The sequence below is a fragment of the Peromyscus maniculatus genome, chromosome 17 (genome assembly GCF_049852395.1).
Source record: "Peromyscus maniculatus bairdii isolate BWxNUB_F1_BW_parent chromosome 17, HU_Pman_BW_mat_3.1, whole genome shotgun sequence".
Taxonomy (NCBI): domain Eukaryota; kingdom Metazoa; phylum Chordata; class Mammalia; order Rodentia; family Cricetidae; genus Peromyscus; species Peromyscus maniculatus.
Window position 1 is genome coordinate 65,802,017 of NC_134868.1, and position 19,874 is coordinate 65,821,890.

Genomic DNA, 19,874 nt, shown 5'->3' on the forward strand with positions numbered 1-19,874 from the left:
CGGTGGTGGCGCACGCCTTTAAGCCCTCGGGAGGCAGAGCCAGACGGATCTGTGAGTTCGAGGCCAGCCTGGTCTACCAAGTGAGTCCCAGGAAAGGCGCAAAGCTACGCAGAGAAACCCTGTCTCGAAAAACTAAAAAAAAAAAAAAAAAAAAGACTGCGTTTTAGGAACAGGGTCGGTGTCGTGGTGGAGGTGAGAGCCATGGTTAGAGGGTCAGGGACAGGTTAGAGTTTATCATGACCTGGACCCCAGTCACCCCTGTCAATCAAACAAGGGTCATTTCCCACCATGACCCGGACCCAGTCACAGCGGTCAAAGGCACATGACTTCCGGTCCACAGCCCTGCTGCGCCTAAACACCCGTGAACTCGGGATCTACGGGAACCCCGAAACCACTGCCGCGACTTCCTCCTCTGAGGGTGACATCAGGCGACCAGAAGCCGATCCCACGCCAGGCTGAAGTGAGCCGGACGCCACGCGTGCTGTGGGAGTTCTGGGGTGCGTGGTCTCCTGCACCGTATGCGGGGCCCCGCAGGTCGGTCCATGGGGACTGAACGCTGGAGACCGCAGGGCGTCTAGAGTGCATCACTCGGAAACTAGGGCGGAGAGGCCCGGCCTGGGAGCCAGTGACAGTGACGGACCCGTCCACGTCCGTTCCGCGTGACCATCCCGCCACCCACGCCGCCCGCCGCTGTTCTGGGTGCGAGGCAGACGGAGCGTCCCGCACGTGGGCTCATTGCGCTGAGCTTGGAATCGGAACCATCTTCCGGGTCTTCTGTTTTTAGGAAAACAGAGAGGACCTGCTGGGGAAACTGAGGCTCCAGTCTCCTGTGACATCACATGTAACCCACACCTTTTGAGGGATGGATGATGGACAGAAAGTACTGTGTGAGGAGCATCCCACTTTCAGGGAAGACTGTGTGAAGAGCACCCTGCTATCAGTGAGCACCACAGGAGGCGCACCCAGGAGGTTGGTGCTGTTGTAAAGACCACCACAGAGCCGATATCCGATGCAAGCACACAGGGGTTTATTAGTAACTAAGCAAGCCCGGGTTTGGTCCCTGTCCAACGATACAGCAGTGGAGGAGGACAGCCCTGAGCACTCACTTCTCGTGATTGGATGAGGGGGCTAGGGTGAGGTAGTTCTTTGAAGTTACTGGCTGAATATGAGCATGAGGTTACTAGTTGCTAACAGGATACAGGGTATCTACAGAGACATAATTATTTTTTAACTCCCTATATCCTGTTTTTGCTGAACCCAGGACATATAAATTCAGATTTATTGTTCCAGTCTTATTTTCCCATGAGTTCAGTCTCCGGTCAGCTCTAAAACTGCTTGTCAGCAAATACCTTTGCGGGGGAGGGATAGCGTTTCTCAAGAGAGCTACTGATTTTTCCCTTTCAGTGCAAGTCAGTGAGTACTGTAACATGAATCTTAAAAGGTCTTATTAATAAAACAACCCAGAGCCAGGTATTGGGGTGAAATATCAGAGAAATAGAACAAGCCACAGCCAACCTCACCTCACCAACTCCTCAGCCGATCCTATTTCCATGAATCCTCAGACTGAAAGCCTCTGAGTCCTCACCCCTGAGGGTCTCAGTTGAACTGTTGCTTAGTTCCTGTTTCCTCAGGCCTTATATACTATTCTCCACCATTCTCCACCCAGCCATGTCACTTCCTGGGATCAAAGGCACGTGTGCCTCCAAGCAGAGGCACAAGATCTCAAGTGCTGGAATTGAAGGTGTGGGCCTCCACACCTGAGTGTCACCAGTGTGGCCTTGAACTCACAGAGATCAGTGATAGGATTAACGGTGTGTGCCACCTCTGTCTGGCCTCTGTCTAATCTAGTGACTTGTTCTTTTCTCTGATTCTCAGATAAGTTTATTAGGGTACATAACATATTAGGGTACACAATATATCACCACAGAGCACTCTTTAAGGAGCACTTCCACTGAGGGAGCACTGCCTGGCAAGCACCCCTGCAGTCAGTGAGCACCGTGAGGACAATCCCTCTTGGCAAGCACTGTGTGGGGAGCACCTAGTTGTCAGTGAGCACTGTGTTGAGAGCACAGATTCTTGGGGAGCACCCTGCCATCTGTGAGCACCACGTGGGGAGCACCCTGCCATCTGTGAGCACCATGTGAGGAGCACCCTGCCATCATGTAGCACCTCATGGGGAGCATCTAGCCCTTGGGGAGCACCACACTCAAGCGTCCTCCCTTGAGCAGCCACAGAACGGGAAGGCAGCGCCACAGCAGGGCTGCAGCCAGGGCTTCCAGAGTGCATTGAAGGCCGAGAGCTGGTGGGGTACAGGGGTGATGCTGGCGCGGTGTTCCCGCACGGCCGCCGCCATCTTGCTGAGCACTGCCTCAAACAGCACCTCGTTCTCTGAGCTCAGCGGCCGAGACTCGGCGGGGTCTCGTGAGATGTCGAACAGCAGTGGCGGGTCGTGGTGAGTGACGTCACCCGAGCACGCACACACACCGCTGCCATGGCAGGCATCCATGCCCTCGGGGGAGCCGTGGGGGGTGATGTAATGGGCCTTCCACACGGTGTTGCCTGCAAGGGGAAGAACCACGTGACAGCGTGACCCCATGGCCTTCCTTCCATATTAATCCAAGACCTCATGGAGCGGGACCCCAGGAACAGCCCCGGGGGGCGGGGGGTACGAGACTAGGTGACCTCATTGTGCGATGAGCATAACTGACTGCATGAGCGATGCTTGAGGTCACGGGACCGGGACAGTTATCTCAAGACACTTTCAGAGGCTTCTTCACCCACTTCCTCTTCCTCTCCCTCACTTCCTCATCCTGTCCTCTTCGTTTCCCCTCCCTCTTCCCCACAATTCAGTTTCCCCATTCCTTCTTCTATTTACCCTCCCTCTTCCTCCCAACTTCCTCTTCCCCTTCCTGTCCTCACTTCTGATACCCCTCCTTCCTCTTCCTCTTCCCCACCTACTTCCTCTTACATTTCCACTTCCTATTCCTCTTCCCATTTCCTTTTCATCCCCCCCACTTCTTCTCCTGCTCCCTCTTCCTCTTCCATTCCCCTTCCTCTTTTTACTTCCTCTTCTGTTTCCTCGTTCCCTCTGCCTCCCACTTCCTCTTCCCCTAACTCTTCCTCTTCCATTTCCCCTTCCTCTTCCCATTTCCATTTTCCTTTTGCTTCTGCCCACCCCTGTGCCCACTCACAGTCCCTCTGGTGCCACCGGACACTGTGCAGGAAAATGCCGCAGTAGTGGAACAGGAACTCGTGGTCCGAGCGCTGCACGCGGCCCTCCAGCAGCGGCATCAGGTTCCGGCCATCAATCACTCTTCATACAGAGAAACAACCGGAAGCACAGGGGTGGGGTGGGGGTGGAAGGGGGCATAGGGAGGGAGGCGGGATTTCAGTACAAATCACCTCCACCAAGTCCGTCATCCCTCGGACCCCGCCCCCACCCACCCCACCCCTCAGCACCTGTCCTGGGGAAGGATCCCGCCGCCCACGTGACTCAGCGTGGGGAGCAGGTCCATGAGGCTCGTGGGCTCCTCGATTACCCGTCCTGCCTCCAGCACCGTGGGCCACCGGAAGATGCCAGGCACACGCACTCCGCCCTCCCAGCCACCGGTGCCACTGCCTCCTGTCACGTGACCAACACGGAGCAGGGGTGGTGAGAGGGCTGAACACGGGCGGGGCGACTGCAGCCCAGCCCCAGGTCCCGGGTTCGAATCCTGCGCCCTGCCCCCCTTCGGGGAATGGTGGGGAACACAGTGTAGGTGGCTTTTGACTTCCACACCGAGCAGGGGCGACAGCAGCGCATGCTGGGAGCCCGAACTCACCCCGGTAGACCCCATTCCAGCCTCCCGCGTGAGCGCTGCCCTCTCTGGCCTCCAGGCGGCCGCCGTTGTCCGACGTGAAGTAAACCAGGGTCTGATTGGTCAGGCGCTCCCGGTCCAGGGCAGCGAGGACCTTCCCTGGAGGGGGAGGGGAGAGGGGGAGGGGTAAAGTTTTCCTGTGCCCCGCCTGCCTGCTCAGGCTTCTGCTAGCTGGATCTTACCTCCTAACCCATCTCTATGAATCTGCACTTGCCGTGTGGCTCGTGGCTTACCGGCGTCCTCTATGGTTGTAATGTCCCACCTAACCCTATTCTGCCTCACCATTGGCCAAACAGCTTTATTTATCAACCAATCAGAGTGACACATATTCACAGCGTACAGAATGACATCACCCATCAGGAGGGGCCAAGGCTGAGCACACCGACAGTGGGCAAGGCTTAAGGTGAGCATGAGGGCGGTGGTGGCCCGAGGTGGGCTTGTAGGGGTGGGGCCTAGGGTGAACACGGCAGGGGCGGGGCATGATAAACACCTGATGGGGGGCCTGCAGGGAGTTGGTGGGTCAGGTGGGGGGCCTCAGATGAGCACCCTCAGTGCCTGCTTGGGGTAAGAGCGCCCTCTGCCAGGGAGTCCTGGGGTCCCATGGGGGTATCATATGTGACGACTGAACAACAGCATCCTAGGGTTCACACAGATGTTATTTCTGATGATGTTAAGTGACAATATGATGCCATCACCCAGATCACAGGATGCTTCTTATTAAATCACCACGATGTCACCCAATGACCATGAAACATTTGCCTGATTTACTTCCTGTGCTCCTTACATATGCAGTTCCCGCACTCGGTCACATGACACTCACCCACCATCCAGTCCAGCTCCTCCACATTGTCCCCATATGCCCCAAACTTGCTGCGACCCACGAAATTCCCGCGTGTAGGCAGGGGCGTGTGCACATGCAGAAAGGACAGGAACAGCAGGAACGGGCCTCTCTTATGCCTGTGGTGGGAATTCAGGGGGTCACATGTCAATCACCCTCAGGCCCTGCCCCTAAGCCCTGCGCAGGACATGGTATCACCTGTCGATGAAGGCCAGTGCCTCCCTCAGCATCAGCCCAGATGCCCGGGCCTCCTCGGCTGGCTGCTGGACAATGTCATGGTCACGCATGATGATGCAGTTCCACCTGCGCACGAAGCCATAGCTGCTGAACCAGGACAGGAAGAAGAGCGCGGCCAGGAAGCCGGAAGCGGCCACAAGTGTCCAGGGGACAGAAAACCAGCGTGCCAGGCGGGGCACCAGCAGCAGGAAGGGGAGGGTGGCCAGCACTGCTGATGTCACCCACAGTTGGATGCGCAGCCTACGGTGCACTTCCGGCCAGGAGCTGGCACCGCAGTCCCCCAGCAGCCCCAGCGGCATCCCATAGAAAAAGTTGAAGCCATGGTTGAGCGGGTGCGCACAGTGGTCGCCACGGGATGCACAGCTCATGCCCAGATGCCACTTCCCTGTGTCGGGGAGGGGAGAGTGAGGGTTAGCGATGTCAGGCCCTTGTGTCATCCTAGGCAGGAAACGCCCCTTTTTCACATGTGTATAATATTCCTGGCATGCACCATCTTCGATGGAAACACAGCCTAAGGGCTTTGCATGAGTGTCCCCAATGGGTAAGGGACAGCCGAAGCCCCGCCCACTCTGGGTGGCACCTTCCTCCATACCAGGCCTCCAGCATGGAACCCATCACTGCAGCTGACTGCACATGTCACGTGACCAGCTAACTTCCAATCCTGCCTTATCTTCCCCTCGGTGCTGGGCTGTGACCCCAGGATTGAGAACTAAATGAACCTTTCCCTCTAGGAGGAGGCTAGCTGTTCTGTTGGGACATGTGGGCGTTGATAACTGACAGGTGTCAATCACAGGGCATCCTGGTATCATCCTGGGTAAGAAGTCCCATCCCTCAGTCCCACCTGTGAAAGAAACACTTTAGCCCTGACCCCAGAACCAAAGAAACACTCTTTGGCCCTAGAATCAGAACCAGCGAAAGAAATATGCCCTGGCCCTGAAATTAGAGCCAAAAGGCCAAAAATGAACAGTGAAAGAAACATCCTGTGGCCCTGAAACCAGGGCCAAATTTGCCCCGGACCAACTAAGCAGAAAAGTAACCAATCCCGGAGCACGAGATCTAGCCAGTCTGAGCTCAAGGACTGAAGTCTGACCAATCCTCACCCCGAAAATCTTCTCCCTGGAAAAACTCCGCCCTAAGGAGAAAATACAAACCCTGCACCTGCTCAGTTTGCTACCTCCCTGGCTGAGGTGGGATTCTTAGATTCTTCCCTCCCTGGGCTGAGCGGCCCCACTGGGGAGGCCTTCCCCGGAGCGGGGCTCTCAGTGCTGCACACTTACGTGTTCCTCGGCTCCCCACAGCCGGAATACTTTTCCATCCCAGCCGCAATGCTTGCTCTCCCCTCCCTCACCTTTCTCCTTTCTGACCTATGACTTCTCACGCCTCCTCCCTGTGACCCTGACCCCTCCCCTCCTCTCTCTGACCCCCCCACTCCTCACCTATGATCCCTGTGCGGTATCCGCGGTGCTGCAGCATCTTGGCGAACGTCGTCTCGTTGCTCGGGAGTCCGCCTGACCCGCCCAGCCACGTGACATCACGGTACATGTTGTTGGGTGATGCCATGCCTAGGGTAGCAGAGGTCAGGGGGTCATGGAGCTGCCATCTGAACTCGTCCGCCTGACCTCAGCACCCTCGGGATGCCATCATGACGTCAGCACCACAGGACGATGTCAGCACTCTCAGGAGGACACCATGACGTCATACGTCATCACTATACACAGTACTATAGTATAGTACAGTACAGTACCCTGACCTCAGCACCCTCGGGGCTCTGTCATGATGTCAGCACCCCAGTGGAAGTATACGTACACATATGCAAATTAATTTGAGTGCCAATTAGCATATATTACTAGAAATAAGCCACCAACCCTGACTCTGCAGAGACATCTGGTCAGGCAGGGGCAGACACACTGCATGCTGGGTAGGGCGCTGCCAGTGATGATGTCTGAGCACGCTGGGGGTGCATGCTGGGTAGCAGGCTGCCCACAGTGACATCAGGGACACGTGCAGTGCATGCTGGTTCTGGAGCTGATGCAGCACACCCACCTGAGCGCACGGGGTAGCGCCCCGTGAGGAAGGCTGCGCGACTCGGTGTGCACACGGACGCAGCCGCCAGGTGCTGCGTGAGCATCACACCCTCGCTGGCCAGACGGTCGATGTTTGGGGTGCTGCGGGGTCACAGGGAGGTCACGTGGTGGCAGCGGGGCAACATGTTATGCCCCAGCTGTCAATCAAGACTTGACAGCAGGGGGGGAGGGGGAGAGAGGAGAGGGGGAGAAGGGGAGGGGGGGAGAGGAGGAGAGGGGGAGGGGGAGGGGGAGGGGGGAGAGGGGGAGGGGGGGGAAGAGGGGGAGGGGGAGGGGAGGAGAGGGGGAGGGGGTGGCTGCGTGTGTCACTGCCCACATCACAGCAGCTACTGTGATTTCTGCGGCTTCTGCAAGATGGCCGCCACCGCTGGGGTGACGTCACTGAAGGGGGCGGGCTGAGGGCGGGAGTGCTTTTACCTGACGGAAGTGTTTCCATAGCAGCCTAGGTCCCCCACACCGAGGTCGTCCGCCATGAGCAGCACGATGTTTGGGCGGGAGTTCCGGGTCACAAACTCGCCACCCGTGAAGGTGAAGCAGACGGACAGCCACAGACGGAGGGTCCTGGGGAAAGGTGGCCACAAAGCCACCGCCCTCCCGTGTCAATCATCATCCCTCAGACACGCCCACAGCCCTCCCATGTCAATCATCCCTCAGACACGCCCACAGCCCTCCCGTGTCAATCATCCCTCAGACACACCCACAGCCCTCCCATGTCAATCATCCCTCAGACACGCCCACAGCCCTCCCGTGTCAATCATCCCTCAGACACGCCCACACACAGGAAATAATGTATCTTCTCACCATGCACCTTGCAGGGGCATCTTCTTCTGTTTTGGGAAGCAAAGCACAAAAATAAATTTAAAAAAATGTAATTTTGATCACGTGTCACCTGCATGTGACCTGGCCATGTCGTCATGCTGATGTCATTCTGATAGACTATTAGATCAACTGGGACAACATGGCTGCCCAGCGGGGCTTATTTCAACGCGAGGTGGGAAATATTTATCAGGTTTACCGGAAATGACGTGGCTTTCTATTGAGATCCTTGAGTGTCCTGTTTCCCGGCAAGTGACACTAATCGGAGGTGGGGCCTCCTGTAAGGGGCGGAGCCTAGAGGGAGGGAGTTACGTCACTGCAGGCCTTTCCTTCAACGGGACACAGGAAGTCTTCTTACTTCCGGTCCACTGTGATATCAGCAGCGGGGATTCAGCATGTGCTCCCAGGATGCCCTGCTCCACCCCATGCTCCCGGGATGCTCTGCTCCACTCCTGCTCCCAGGATGCCCTGCTCCACCCCTGCTCCACCCCCTGCTCCACCCCCTGCTCCACCCCCTGCTCCACCCCCTGCTCCACCCCCTGCTCCCATGATGCCCTGCTCCACCCCCTGCTCCACCCCCTGCTCCACCCCCTGCTCCACCCCCTGCTCCACCCCCTGCTCCACCCCCTGCTCCCATGATGCCCTGCTCCACCCCCTGCTCCCATGATGCCCTGCTCCCATGATGCCCTGCTCCACCCCCTGCTCCCGGGATGCCCTGCTCCACCCCCTGCTCCCATGATGCCCTGCTCCACCCCTGCTCCCGGGATGCCCTGCTCCACCCCCTGCTCCCATGATGCCCTGCTCCACCCCTGCTCCCGGGATGCCCTGCTCCACCCCCTGCTCCCATGATGCCCTGCTCCACCCCTGCTCCCGGGATGCCCTGCTCCACCCCCTGCTCCCATGATGCCCTGCTCCACCCCTGCTCCCGGGACGCCCTGCTGTCTCACGGCCTCCCGCGACGCTCTGGGTCACCACTCCACCCCCCTCCTTCACTAAGCACCATGGGACGTCGCGCAATGGCTCCCATGTGTAACGGGGAGCGGAAGCGGAAGTGGAGTAAGCAGCACAGGCCAGTGTTGCAAGGCATGCTGGGACGGCAGGGAGTGAAAAAGGCGCCCACATCCCTGATGCCGTGCACTCCGACCCCTGCCCGGACTCCCTGCGGCCCTGACCCCTGACCCCAGGTCAGACCCGTGGGGACATGGGAAGAAGACCCCGTGCACACGTGGCCAAGGATGTGGGATATCCTGGGCTAAGACCAGTATAACCACGGATTCCTTATTAACTCCCAGAATGCCGTGCGCCCAGAGTCCCGGCGGCTTCATTACAAACAGGGCGGGAGAGGCAGAGCCTGAGCAGTAATTATACTTCCGGGGTCTTTGATGTCACGGGGTCACGCCGGGGTGACCCCAATCGCCCAGAAGCAGCTGTGATGTCCTAATTGTGGTGTGGGCGGAACCTGGAGTCGCTCAGGGTCAAGGGTGAAGTTCAAAGGGGACTTGGGCAGTTGTTAAATCTTCCCATCGCTCCCTGCACCCTTAATTACTTAGCCAGCCAGGCAGGGTCAGACAGGGTACCGTAGAAAATGGGGGTGCTGGGACGGCATGACGTCACAGGACCACGTGACCTTCCGTGACTCCCCCGTCACCGGGGGATAATTTACAAACACACAAATTTACGTACTCCTGTCAATCAAACGCACGCCATTGCCACCGTGACCCGGACCCCACAAACACATCATTTCCTGTCATGATCGGTACCCAATCGCAGCCATGACCCAGACCCACTCACAGCTGTCAATCAAACACGGATCATTTCCCACCATGGCCCGGACCCAGCCACCCCTGTCAATCAAACACTTCCCACTTCCCACCATGGCCCGGACCCAGTCACCCCTGTCAATCAAACACGGATCATTTCCCACCATGGCCCGGACCCACTCACAGCTGTCAATCAAACACGGATCATTTCCCACCATGGCCCGGACCCACTCACAACTGTCAATCAAACACGGATCATTTCCCACCATGGCCCGGACCCACTCACAGCTGTCAATCAATCACGGATCACTTCCCACCATGGCCCGGACCCCAGTCTCAGCTGTCAATCAAACACCATTTCTCATCACCACAGACAAATGGAAGGACAGACAGTTCCTGTCTCCAAGCAGACAACACTCCAGAAACTCCTTCAACACCTGTCTCGTGCTCCCACCAACCCTGGGGCTCCCCCCTGCCAAGGTCAAGGGTCACGGAGAGCAATCGACCCCCCAGTATTGTGGTAATAAACCGAATAATCTTCCGCACTCACCCTGAGCTGCTGCTGCGGCTCCTACATGTGGAGAGTCATTCCTGTCAGGCTGGTACAATGGTCAGACCTCATCAGCATGTCCTGGTACCCCTGCCTCATTAGCATAATTAAGTACCCACTGTCCTCATTACCATAATTACATATTAATTAGGGAGTCTGGACTACAACCCCCCCCCCCCAAATCCGAGCTCTTTATACAGAGTTTTAATGATAACCTGGAAGAAATGAAGCTGCGGTCACACAGAGGTCAAGCAACAGGTCTCACAGGACTTCAGCTGCCCACATTTCCATCACCAGCGTGGGGGATTAGGGTGGGAATTAGTGAAGAATAAACAGGGAGGGGCCTGTGCATGCTGGGAGGGGCTTGTGTGTTGTGGGAGGGGCTTGTGTGTTGTGGGAGGGGCTTGTGTGTTGTGTAACTTGTGTGTTATTGGATAGGTCTGTGTATCGTGAGCCTGTGTATTATGGGAGGGGCTTGTGTATTGTGGGAGGGGCTTGTGTATTATGGGAGGGGCCTGTTTCTTATGGAAGGGGAGGGGCCTGTGTGTTACAGAATGGGTCTGTTTTATGGGTGGAGCCTGTGTCTTATGGGAGGAGCCTGTGTATTATGGTAGTGGCCTGGTACATGCTGGGAGGGGTCTCTGTATTTTGGGAGGACCTGGTACATGCTGGGAGGGGTCTCTGTATTTGGGGAGGACCTGGTGCATGCTGGGAGAGCCTTGGTCATTGCCGGGCACTCCCCACACTGGCCATGCACACTCAGGCTCCTACACTTGCTGCTGCGGTCCCAGCGTCAGCAAGCTAGCTGTACAGACCACCTTAAGGAGTCGGGCAGTCCTGCAGCTCCTGCTGCCCTAACCTCCTCCCTGTAGCTATTTCTACAGAAACTTACAGCATCTGACTTCGGGTGGCTGAGGTGGCTTCCCAGGCCCATGTAGGCTAAAAACGGGTTCCAGCCTGATCCCTGTCGACCCCGCCCAACCAGACAGACCAGTTCCTCCGGGTGGGGGTTGGGGGACACCGCGGAGACAGTGGCGAGCTGGGTCAGAACCGGCGGTAACCGACCGGATCCGGCTGCTCGGCCTCCACAGTGAGTCTGGGCAGGAGGGGCAGAGGGTGGGGGCTGCCTCCCGGGACCGGCATCCTTGTCTTGGGGGAATCCAGGCGGGAATTCGGCAGAGGGTGGGGGCTGCCTCCCGGGACCGGCATCCTTGTCTTGGGGGAATCCAGGCGGGAATTCGGCGGGAAAAGGAGCGGAGCGGGGGACAGCAGAGAACGCTCACCCCCGCCGGGGAGAAACCCAAAAATACTTCAGGGGCTCCTTTCAGTGCACGTGGGAGGGTCCCACGGCGGTGTAGCTCTGCGTGGGAAACCTTGGGGTGGAAAAAGTTGGTTAACAAAACGAAACAAAAGCTATTTTTTTGCAGAAAAAGAGCTTGGAGGGAGACAGGAAAGACGAGGAGGGAAAACTAAACTGAATTAAGATGGATGAGAATCAAAAGCTAAATTAAGAAATTAAGTTGAATAAGAAAATGGAAATGGTATTTAAAAGAAATCTAAACAGAATGAAATTTGAAAGCACACTGAGGCGAAAGTTAAACTAGAAATAAAATTGAAAATTAGTCGAAATTTAATGAAAATAAAAATTAAGTTGAATTAAAGTAAAATCATAAAGAAAAATTTTAAAATTAAATTTAAAATTAAAAAAAAACAAAATGCTTGTTGGGCCGCTGTGGGGCGCCTGTCCCAGCGTGGCACGGATGAAAAATAAGTAAACAAAGTGGGAAACTGTCAAAGCCGCTATTTCTGTGAGTTTTTAGCCTATGACAGAGCGAGGTTCTCAAATATGAAAAGATTTTTAAAGTTTGAGAACATTAGAGATTTTTAATGGTTTTATCACGACTCTACCAAGCTCCCGTCCCACAGGCCCTGGCAAAATCCCAGCCTCGCGCAGGATGGGAAAATCCTCAAAAATCAAAATATTTACACACGGAGTGCACAGGAGTTGGTAACTAAAAGATGAAATTTATCTCTAAATTCAATTTCAGCCGACGTTAAACATGGACACGCTGGCGGGTCTCTCCCGTAACACAGGCCCCTCTATTTCCGTTTCCGGTGCGGTCAGGTCTCCAGCAGTGTCCTCTCCAAAGTTTCCTGACCTGCAGCAGTTCTAGGAAGGGTCACGCTGATGATGTCACAGTTGATCCACCAGGGCCACGTGGGGGCTGGGCAAGTGGGCAGCAGTGAGGTCATTGACAGCTCTGTCAACTGTCATTACCCAGAATCCCCTGGAAGGGTCTCAGTGAGGGGTATGGCCTGTGGGTGTGTCCTTAAGGATGATTGACATGATGACTGTACGTGTCCTGAAGGATGATTGGTAGGGAAGGAATATAGGTGTGTCCTGAGGGATGATTGACACAGGAGGGCCGTGGGCGTGTCCTGAGGGAAGATTGACACAGGAGGGCTGTGGGCGTGTCCTTTATGGGTGATGGACGGGGTGGGGGCATTTCCACTGTGGGCAGCACCATCATGCAGGCAGACGGAGGGGCAGGAACTATGCAGGTGCCCTTTTTGTCGCATGCTCACTTGTCACGTGTTCACTTCTCAGGAATTCTCAGGCCAGAAGCGTCATGCCCCATCACCCACATTTCTGGTAAGAGAATCTCCCAGAAGTCCCTGTTGTGGAAACTTAATTGACAGTTTATATTTATTTGAAAATTAATCCCGTACACACCCATGGTGGCCGGAAGTCTCCACTGGATCCCTGGACCCACATGTAGCTGCCCAGCATGCACTGCAGTGATGACGTCCACGCTCGCTGCCTCAGAGACAGGGATAGGAGAAGCAGGATCCATGGATGACGTGTCCCATGCGTTTCAGGAACCGCCTTGCGGCCCTCCTGGGTGTCTTCCTCAGCCTGGAGCCGGTCACGTGCCTGGACACAGCACAGTCTCGACCCAACTTCCTCCTGCTCCTGGCAGACGACCTGGGCATCGGGGATGTCGGCTGCTATGGCAACAGCACCATCAGGTGAGAGGAGAGTGTGGATGAACTCTGATTGGTCTTAATAATGAAAACCTGGCGTCGGATGGGGGTCAGCGCTGAAAGTCCAGAGGAGCGAAAGAGCAGCCGGACTGTCGGCCTCTGCTGATCGCAGACCCAAGGGTGTGCGGCTGCTGCCCCGGCTTCTCATCTCTGTCTGTACAGACTCCAGTCCTCTGTGGTTAGCTGACGGCTAGCTCTACCCATCACCACGGGGGAGGGCCCGGGTACCCATGATGCATCAGGATCTGCCCTTCCCATGATGCCAATGCTGGACACTGATTTCCCATGATGCCTCGGGCCAGATAGTGAAGTGAGCGTCACCGGGCCAGCCTTGCCCAGTGAGGCTGACACTGGGGTCACGTGGGTGTGCCAGTGTCACGAGGGTGTGCTGCCCCCATGCCACGATCCACGCCCTGCCCCTCCCCACCAGGACCCCGAACATCGACCGACTTGCAGAAGGTGGTGTGAGGCTCACGCAGCACCTGGCGGCCGAAGCTGTGTGCACGCCCAGCCGGGCGGCCTTCCTCACCGGGAGGTACCCCATCCGCTCAGGTGGGAGGCCCATATGCCCTGATGTCACTTCCTCCGCTCAGTCCCACCCGTAAGTCCCCACAATGGCCCACCGAGCAGTGACTCCACGGACTGCTGATGACGTCACATCTTCCACTAGACCTCACTGATGACACAACTTCCTCCAGATAGGCATGTTCCTTCCACTGCCCTGTTCCTAAGTCCCTCCCACTGATCTATGACTCCAGCCTTTGGAAAATCCCACTGATGACATCACTTCCTCCCCTAGGCCCGGCTCCTAAATCCCCCTACTGACCGATTACTATATCCATGGATGATCCTCTTGGTGAGGTCACTTCCTCCCACTAGATCCCACTGTTGACATCACTTCCTCTCATTAAGCCCCATTCCTAAGTCCCTCCCACCGACCTATGATGCCATCCATGTATGACCCCGCTGCTGACGTCACTCCCTCCCTCTATTCTGCTCTCCTGAGTTCCTCTGTGAAAGGTAGGGCCAGGGGCATGCTGGGAGCTATGGGAGGCCGCTCTGGGGGAATCCTGTCGTGTGCCCCACGTCCTACTGTGTGTACACTCTCCAGATTTATCGTCCTTCCGGTGCAGGCATGACTTCCGGTAATGGCCACCGTGTCCTCCAGTGGGCCGCGGGCTCCGGTGGCCTTCCTGCAGAGGAGATCACGTTCGCGAAAATCCTGAAGGAACAGGGCTACGTCACGGGCCTCATCGGTGTGTTCTCTGATGTCCTAGGATGCAGGGGTGGTGACGTCATCTGACCAGGGGTGGGCGGTGACGTCATCCATGAGTGGACGGTGACGTCACCCGACTCAGTGGGGGTGAGACCATGTGATGTCACGCAGGTGGTGCCGTCACTGGGCCACCGCCCATGCGGTTTCTCCCCCTCCAGGGAAGTGGCACCTGGGTCTGAACTGTCACTCGTCCTCCGACCACTGCCACCACCCGCTGAGTCACGGGTTCCAGCACTTCCTGGGCATGCCGCTGGGCATGATGGGGGACTGCGCAGGGGCAGAGCCTTCCGAGAAGCGCGTGGCTCTGCAGCGCCGCCTGCACCTTTGGGGCCAAGCATGCGCGCTCGCTGCGCTCACCCTGGCTGCCGGGAGGCTCACCCGGCTCCTCCGGACCCCGTGGTGGATGCTGGTCCTCGGCCTGGCCGCGCTGGCCGCCGTGTTCCTCGCTGCTTCGCGTCACGTCGGTGACCTCATCATCTACGCAGATTGCTTCCTCATGAGGAACCACACCGTGACCCAGCAGCCCCTGCGCCTCGAGCGGGTTGCAGGCCTCATGCTCCGGGAGGCCGAGACCTTTCTGCAGCGGTGAGTAGTGCAGGGCAGGGTGGGAAACCCTGACCCCCCAATCCCCGTCCCTCCCTCCCGTGGTGCCCTGCGGGGAGTCGGTTGTCGGTCATGCACATGGGAACGGGGCGAGGAGAAAGCCCGTAACCCTTGGTGGGTGTCCCCAACCATGACTGCCAGAGAGTAAGTGGAGGCAGGGGGGTGACGGGGTGGACGACAACCTGGACACAGAACAACGGCCATGTGATCAGTAAACGAGGAGCTGGGTGATGGGCATTGATTGATGGATGGAGACTAGGCAGGTGGATGATTGACGGGTGAGTCATCCATGGGTGACAGATAATGGACATTGAGGGACTGATTGACAGCTGATAGGTAGCTGAAGGCCTGATCAGAGAGTGACTAAGAGATGATCGATGAGTACACACACAAGACAGAAATACGTGATTGACAGGTCTATAAAGGATGGTTGATAGATGACAGATACATGATTGATTGACAGGCAATAGGTACAGATTGACTTACAGGTATATGATTGATTGACAAGTATACAGATTGATAGATATAAATACAGAATGGCAGAAACATGATTTACATTTATAGGTACAGATTGATGGACACACATGATTGACAGATGATAGGTACAGTTTGACTGAAACATGATTGACAGAAGTATAGATTGATTGACAGATATATGGTTGACAGATATTGGCGCAGATTGATTGACAGATGATTGACAGATGACAGTGGATAGACAGAAAGAAGAGATGGAAAAGCCAATACTCATGTCGTCAGGCTCCAGGCGGAAATGACAGGCCGAGAGGCAGGACTACGGGGAATCGGGGAGGAAGTGGGTCAGAGGCAAGGATTTCACTGACTTTCTCCTGCTTCCGCCGCTGACGTCACCACCACCCAGCCACAAGCACCGCCCCTTCCTGCTGTTCGTGTCTTTCCTGCACGTGCACGTGCCCCTGGTGACCACTGCGGACTTCCGGGGGCGGAGCCTGCACGGGCCCTACGGGGACAACGTGGAGGAGCTGGACTGGATGGTGGGTGAGTGACGGGGCCGGCGCGGGTGGGGTCAGTGCGGCCCCTGCCCGGGTCACACGTCAGTGCGGTCCCCCGTCACACGTCCGTCCGTCCCCGGGTCACACGTCAGTGTGGTCCCCGGGTCACACGTCAGTGCGGTCCCCCGTCACACGCCCGCCCGTCCCCGGGTCACACGCCCGTCCGTCCCCGTCGCACGTCTGTCCCCGTCGCACGTCCGTCCCCGTCACACACCCGTCCGTCCCCGTCACACGCCCGTCCGTCCCCGCAGGCCGCGTCCTGCGCGCGCTGGACCGGGAGGGACTCACGGACAACACGCTCGTGTACTTCGCGTCCGACCATGGCGGCTCGCTCGAGTCTCGCGCGGGTCCCGTGCAGCTCGGGGGCTGGAACGGGGTGTACAGAGGTGAGCGGTGCCCCGCCCAGTACTTAACACGAGCACCCCACAGCCGACCATGCATCCTCCCGTGATCCTTCACTCTCATCTCTTCCGGTCCCTGTCTCGAGCTCCTGACAGGTCTTCCAGGGTTGTGCCCGTGTCTCTCTCTCCCGTGATCCCTCGCTATTCCCCTCCTCGCCTCTATGTATTGCTACTTCCGGTTCCCAGCATCTTCCAGCTCCGGCCTGACTTTCCGTCCCAGCCTGAATTCTGGTTCCTCCCTCGCAGGCGGCAAAGGCATGGGCGGCTGGGAGGGCGGCATCCGCGTTCCCGGCATCTTCCGCTGGCCTGGGGTGCTGCCCGCAGGCCGGGTGGTGGATGAGCCCACGAGCATGATGGACGTCTTCCCCACCGTGGTCCTCCTGGGGGGCGGGGCGGAGCCAGCGGACAGGTGAGCCATGACGTCACACAGGACGTGAGCCTGGGTGACAGCGGCTGTTACATGGGCTGAGGAGAGGGAAACCATGGAACCAGTGAGCAGTGACGTCACACCAGATGTCAGTGAGGGCTGCGGTTATGTGGGCGCATGGTGGGTGCGGGGCAGAAGGGTGGATGAGCAATGACGTCACACAGGAAGTACGCTTGAATGTCAGGTGGGGCTGTCACATAGTACAATGGGGGGACAGGGCTGCAGAGGACTCGAGTGACAGGTGTGATGTCACGTGGTACAATAAGGGGGCGGGGGAGGGGATAGCATAGGACTTGAATGACAGGTGGTACTATAGGCCTCCATACTAGCACTGTGGAGCACGTTTGATTGACAGCCAATGTGTCACCACCCCCCAGGGTGATTGATGGGAAGAATCTGATGCCCCTGCTGCAAGGGGAGACCCCACACTCAGACCATGAGTTCCTGCTGCACTACTGTGAGGTGTTCCTGCATGCCGCGCGCTGGGTGCAGCGTGACCGTGAGTACACGCATAGCCCCTCCCCATAGGAAGGGAGTACTTGAGTGGCCATGGGCTAGGCTCCTCCCCTTTTGGCATCCATCAGTCAATGACGTCACTCTTCGGGGCTATGTACTATTCCCCTCCCCCTGAGTAGACATCCTGTCATTCAGTCAGTCATCCATTTAATCGACAGGAGGAAGAGTCTGGAAGGTTCACTTCATGACCCCGAACTTCCACCCGGAAGGGGCAGGTGCCTGCTACGGCAGCAAGGTGTGCCCGTGCATCGGGGACGTGACAGAGCATGATCCGCCTCTGCTCTTCGACCTCTCCACAGACCCTGGAGAGACCCACCCCCTGACGCCTGACTCGGAGCCCGAGTTCCACGCAGTAGTGGGGAGACTGCGGCAGGAGGCAGCAAGGTACTCACTGAGCCAGGTCTACCAGCAGCTGGGCTCCATCTACAACATCTGGCGCCCATGGCTGCAGCCGTGCTGCGGAGAGTTCCCACGCTGCGGGTGTGACCTTGAGGAGTGACACCCATGTGGCACCCACGTGGAGCCAAGGGGCGGGGCTTTGCACTTCCGGCAACTTCCGAACTGGAAGTTGTAGCCATTGCAGTGCATTGTAGGTCCGGGTTTGGGGAGTTCCTGTGGTGAGGTGCATTGTGGGTGCTGGTGCAGGGTGTTCCACTGGTGCAGGTGTGAGCTTGAGGAGTGACGCCCACGTGACACCCTCACAAGGCCCCACCCTCGTGAGGCCAAGAGGTGGCTTTGCATGTCCATCACCTTCAGGATTGGATATTATCACAATGCACTGTGGGTGCTGTTGCGGGATGTCCCACTTGTGTGGGTGCGACCTTGAAGAGTGATACTCACATGAAGCCCACTGGGTACTCAGGGTCAGGGTGGGGTGTGGCCGATAGGAGTGATGCTCGTGACACCACACAGGGCTGAGGTGTGGGGCTTTGCCTGTCCATCACTGTCAGAATCATGTCCATAGAAACCATTGTTGTTGGGCTTCCTCCAGGTTCGAACCTAGAGTGTTAACAGCCAGCTGTGATCTGCCTTCTGTGAGAGCTCCCTGGGAGTTTACTAGGGTGTAAAGCTTGGTTGGGAAAAACCTGGCAAACCAGGGTATTCCTGATGGAGAACTTGCATTGGGCATTATCCCTTTGAGATGCTTAGATAAGATATTTTGGGAGTGGAAATCAACTTGCTAAAGGTGTAAACTGGATAACAATAAAAAAGCCCTTGGCTAAGGGAGAGGTCTCAGTCTGCTAGAGGCTAAGTCCCCCTGCAGCTGGAAAGGTTAAAATCATCCTTAAGGTGCCTCTGGTCTTCTTTCCAAGGACCCACATGAGCCCACACCAGATCTACAACTCATTGTGGGTGCTCGTGCTGGGCATTCCCAGGGTGCAGGTGTGACTGCGAGTGACATTCATGCCTGACTTCCCTCACAGGACACAGACACTGGGGGGTGGGGTGGGTTGGAAAATTGGAATTTTCACCCCAAAATATAAATCGAAATTTCCCAAAATAATACAGAAATAAAATTTAAAATTCCCAGACAGATCCCAAATCCAAAGAGAGTTGGAATGTTTCGGATCAAGACCAAACATGTTGAACTATATTTGGAACTTGTGTGTGTGATGTCATACCCACTTGACCTTTACTGAAACCACCTGACTAGTGATGCCACCTCAGTGAGTGCTGAGGTGAACATAGAGGGAGTCTTTTATTTTGGTGAGGGGGACTTAGCTCTATGTACCAAACCCGAAATTCAGCAGTGCAGGGGCTAAGCTCCGGCCCACAATGTATTGCGTATGGGCCAACTGTTATTAAATTGACTGATAGAATAATAAAAAACTGCCGGGCGGTGGTGGCGCACACCTTTAATCCCAGCACTCGGGAGGCAGAGGCAGGCGGATCTCTGTGAGTTCGAGGCCAGCCTGGGCTACCGAGTGAGTTCCAGGAAAGGCGCAAAGCTATGCAGAGAAACCCTGTCTCGGAAAAAAAAAAAAAAGAATAACAAAAAACTATTGGAGAACCAGATGTCTGTTACACCCCCCCCCCCCATCTTTCTCCCCTCTCTTCCTTTCTCTCATCATCATCCCCCTGCCATAGACATGATCCAAGCCTGGGTGCCATGGATCTATGTCTGTTAATTGATAGACCCCAGACCCAGGGTACTACCTTCTCGAGGGGGCACCCCAAGAACCCAGACTCCAGTCCAGTTGATGCAGCAGCAAGAGGTGTTTATTGAACGTCTGTACAGACGGGCAAACTCTGCTCCTAAGAGCAAGAGTCACATCGCACTACAGTCATATAGGTGCTTTTAAAGGAAAAACCCATAAACCCCACAAGATTACAATCTCCATATAATGTCATTTCGATTGGTTTATTTCTAGAGGCTAATTTCCTAAGATCATGGTCTGGTATTCTTCCTGAAACTTCAAGGGGGGTATCAGGGCG

General features: G+C 56.4%; 2 protein-coding genes and 1 long non-coding RNA gene across 3 annotated transcripts; 1 reads left to right on the top strand and 2 right to left on the bottom strand.

The window, feature by feature from the left end:
• Positions 1-1,473: 1,473 nt before the first annotated feature.
• On the bottom strand, positions 1,474-8,311 carry Arsh (arylsulfatase family member H). The gene is made up of 11 exons (XM_042262644.2): positions 8,032-8,311; positions 7,818-7,843; positions 7,434-7,577; positions 6,976-7,097; positions 6,369-6,494; positions 4,894-5,317; positions 4,678-4,814; positions 3,822-3,956; positions 3,460-3,622; positions 3,192-3,313; positions 1,474-2,559 (listed from the first exon to the last, which is right to left on the bottom strand). Exons 2-11 carry the CDS (start codon positions 7,835-7,837, stop codon positions 2,207-2,209), a joined length of 1,746 nt encoding a protein of 581 aa, XP_042118578.2. The 5' UTR covers positions 7,838-7,843; positions 8,032-8,311; the 3' UTR covers positions 1,474-2,206.
• A 2,422-nt stretch (positions 8,312-10,733) lies between these two features.
• Arsl (arylsulfatase L) lies at positions 10,734-18,720 on the top strand. The gene is made up of 11 exons (XM_016006796.3): positions 10,734-11,232; positions 12,751-12,795; positions 13,023-13,172; positions 13,618-13,739; positions 14,321-14,443; positions 14,622-15,048; positions 15,944-16,080; positions 16,346-16,480; positions 16,742-16,904; positions 17,300-17,421; positions 17,597-18,720. The coding sequence occupies exons 2-11, from the start codon at positions 12,773-12,775 to the stop codon at positions 17,935-17,937; spliced, it is 1,743 nt and encodes a 580-aa protein (XP_015862282.2). The 5' UTR covers positions 10,734-11,232; positions 12,751-12,772; the 3' UTR covers positions 17,938-18,720.
• Positions 12,832-14,975, bottom strand: LOC121823396 (uncharacterized). Its single transcript, XR_013045443.1, has 2 exons — positions 14,842-14,975; positions 12,832-14,460 (listed from the first exon to the last, which is right to left on the bottom strand). It is a non-coding gene; the product is annotated as an uncharacterized LOC121823396 (long non-coding RNA).
• Positions 18,721-19,874: the final 1,154 nt, after the last annotated feature.

Coding starts and splice junctions, on each gene's coding strand:
- Arsh (XM_042262644.2), bottom strand. CDS start 7,837: ATGCCCCTGCAAGGTGCATG. Junction 7,578..7,817: donor ATGCCCCTGCAAGGTGCATG/GTGAGAAGATAC, acceptor ACCTTTCCCCAG/GACCCTCCGTCTGTGGCTGT. Junction 6,495..6,975: donor GCGCTACCCCGTGCGCTCAG/GTGGGTGTGCTG, acceptor CTGCTACCCTAG/GCATGGCATCACCCAACAAC.
- Arsl (XM_016006796.3), top strand. CDS start 12,773: ATGCCCCATCACCCACATTTCTG. Junction 12,796..13,022: donor CCCCATCACCCACATTTCTG/GTAAGAGAATCT, acceptor CATGCGTTTCAG/GAACCGCCTTGCGGCCCTCC. Junction 16,905..17,299: donor GGGGCGGAGCCAGCGGACAG/GTGAGCCATGAC, acceptor ACCACCCCCCAG/GGTGATTGATGGGAAGAATC.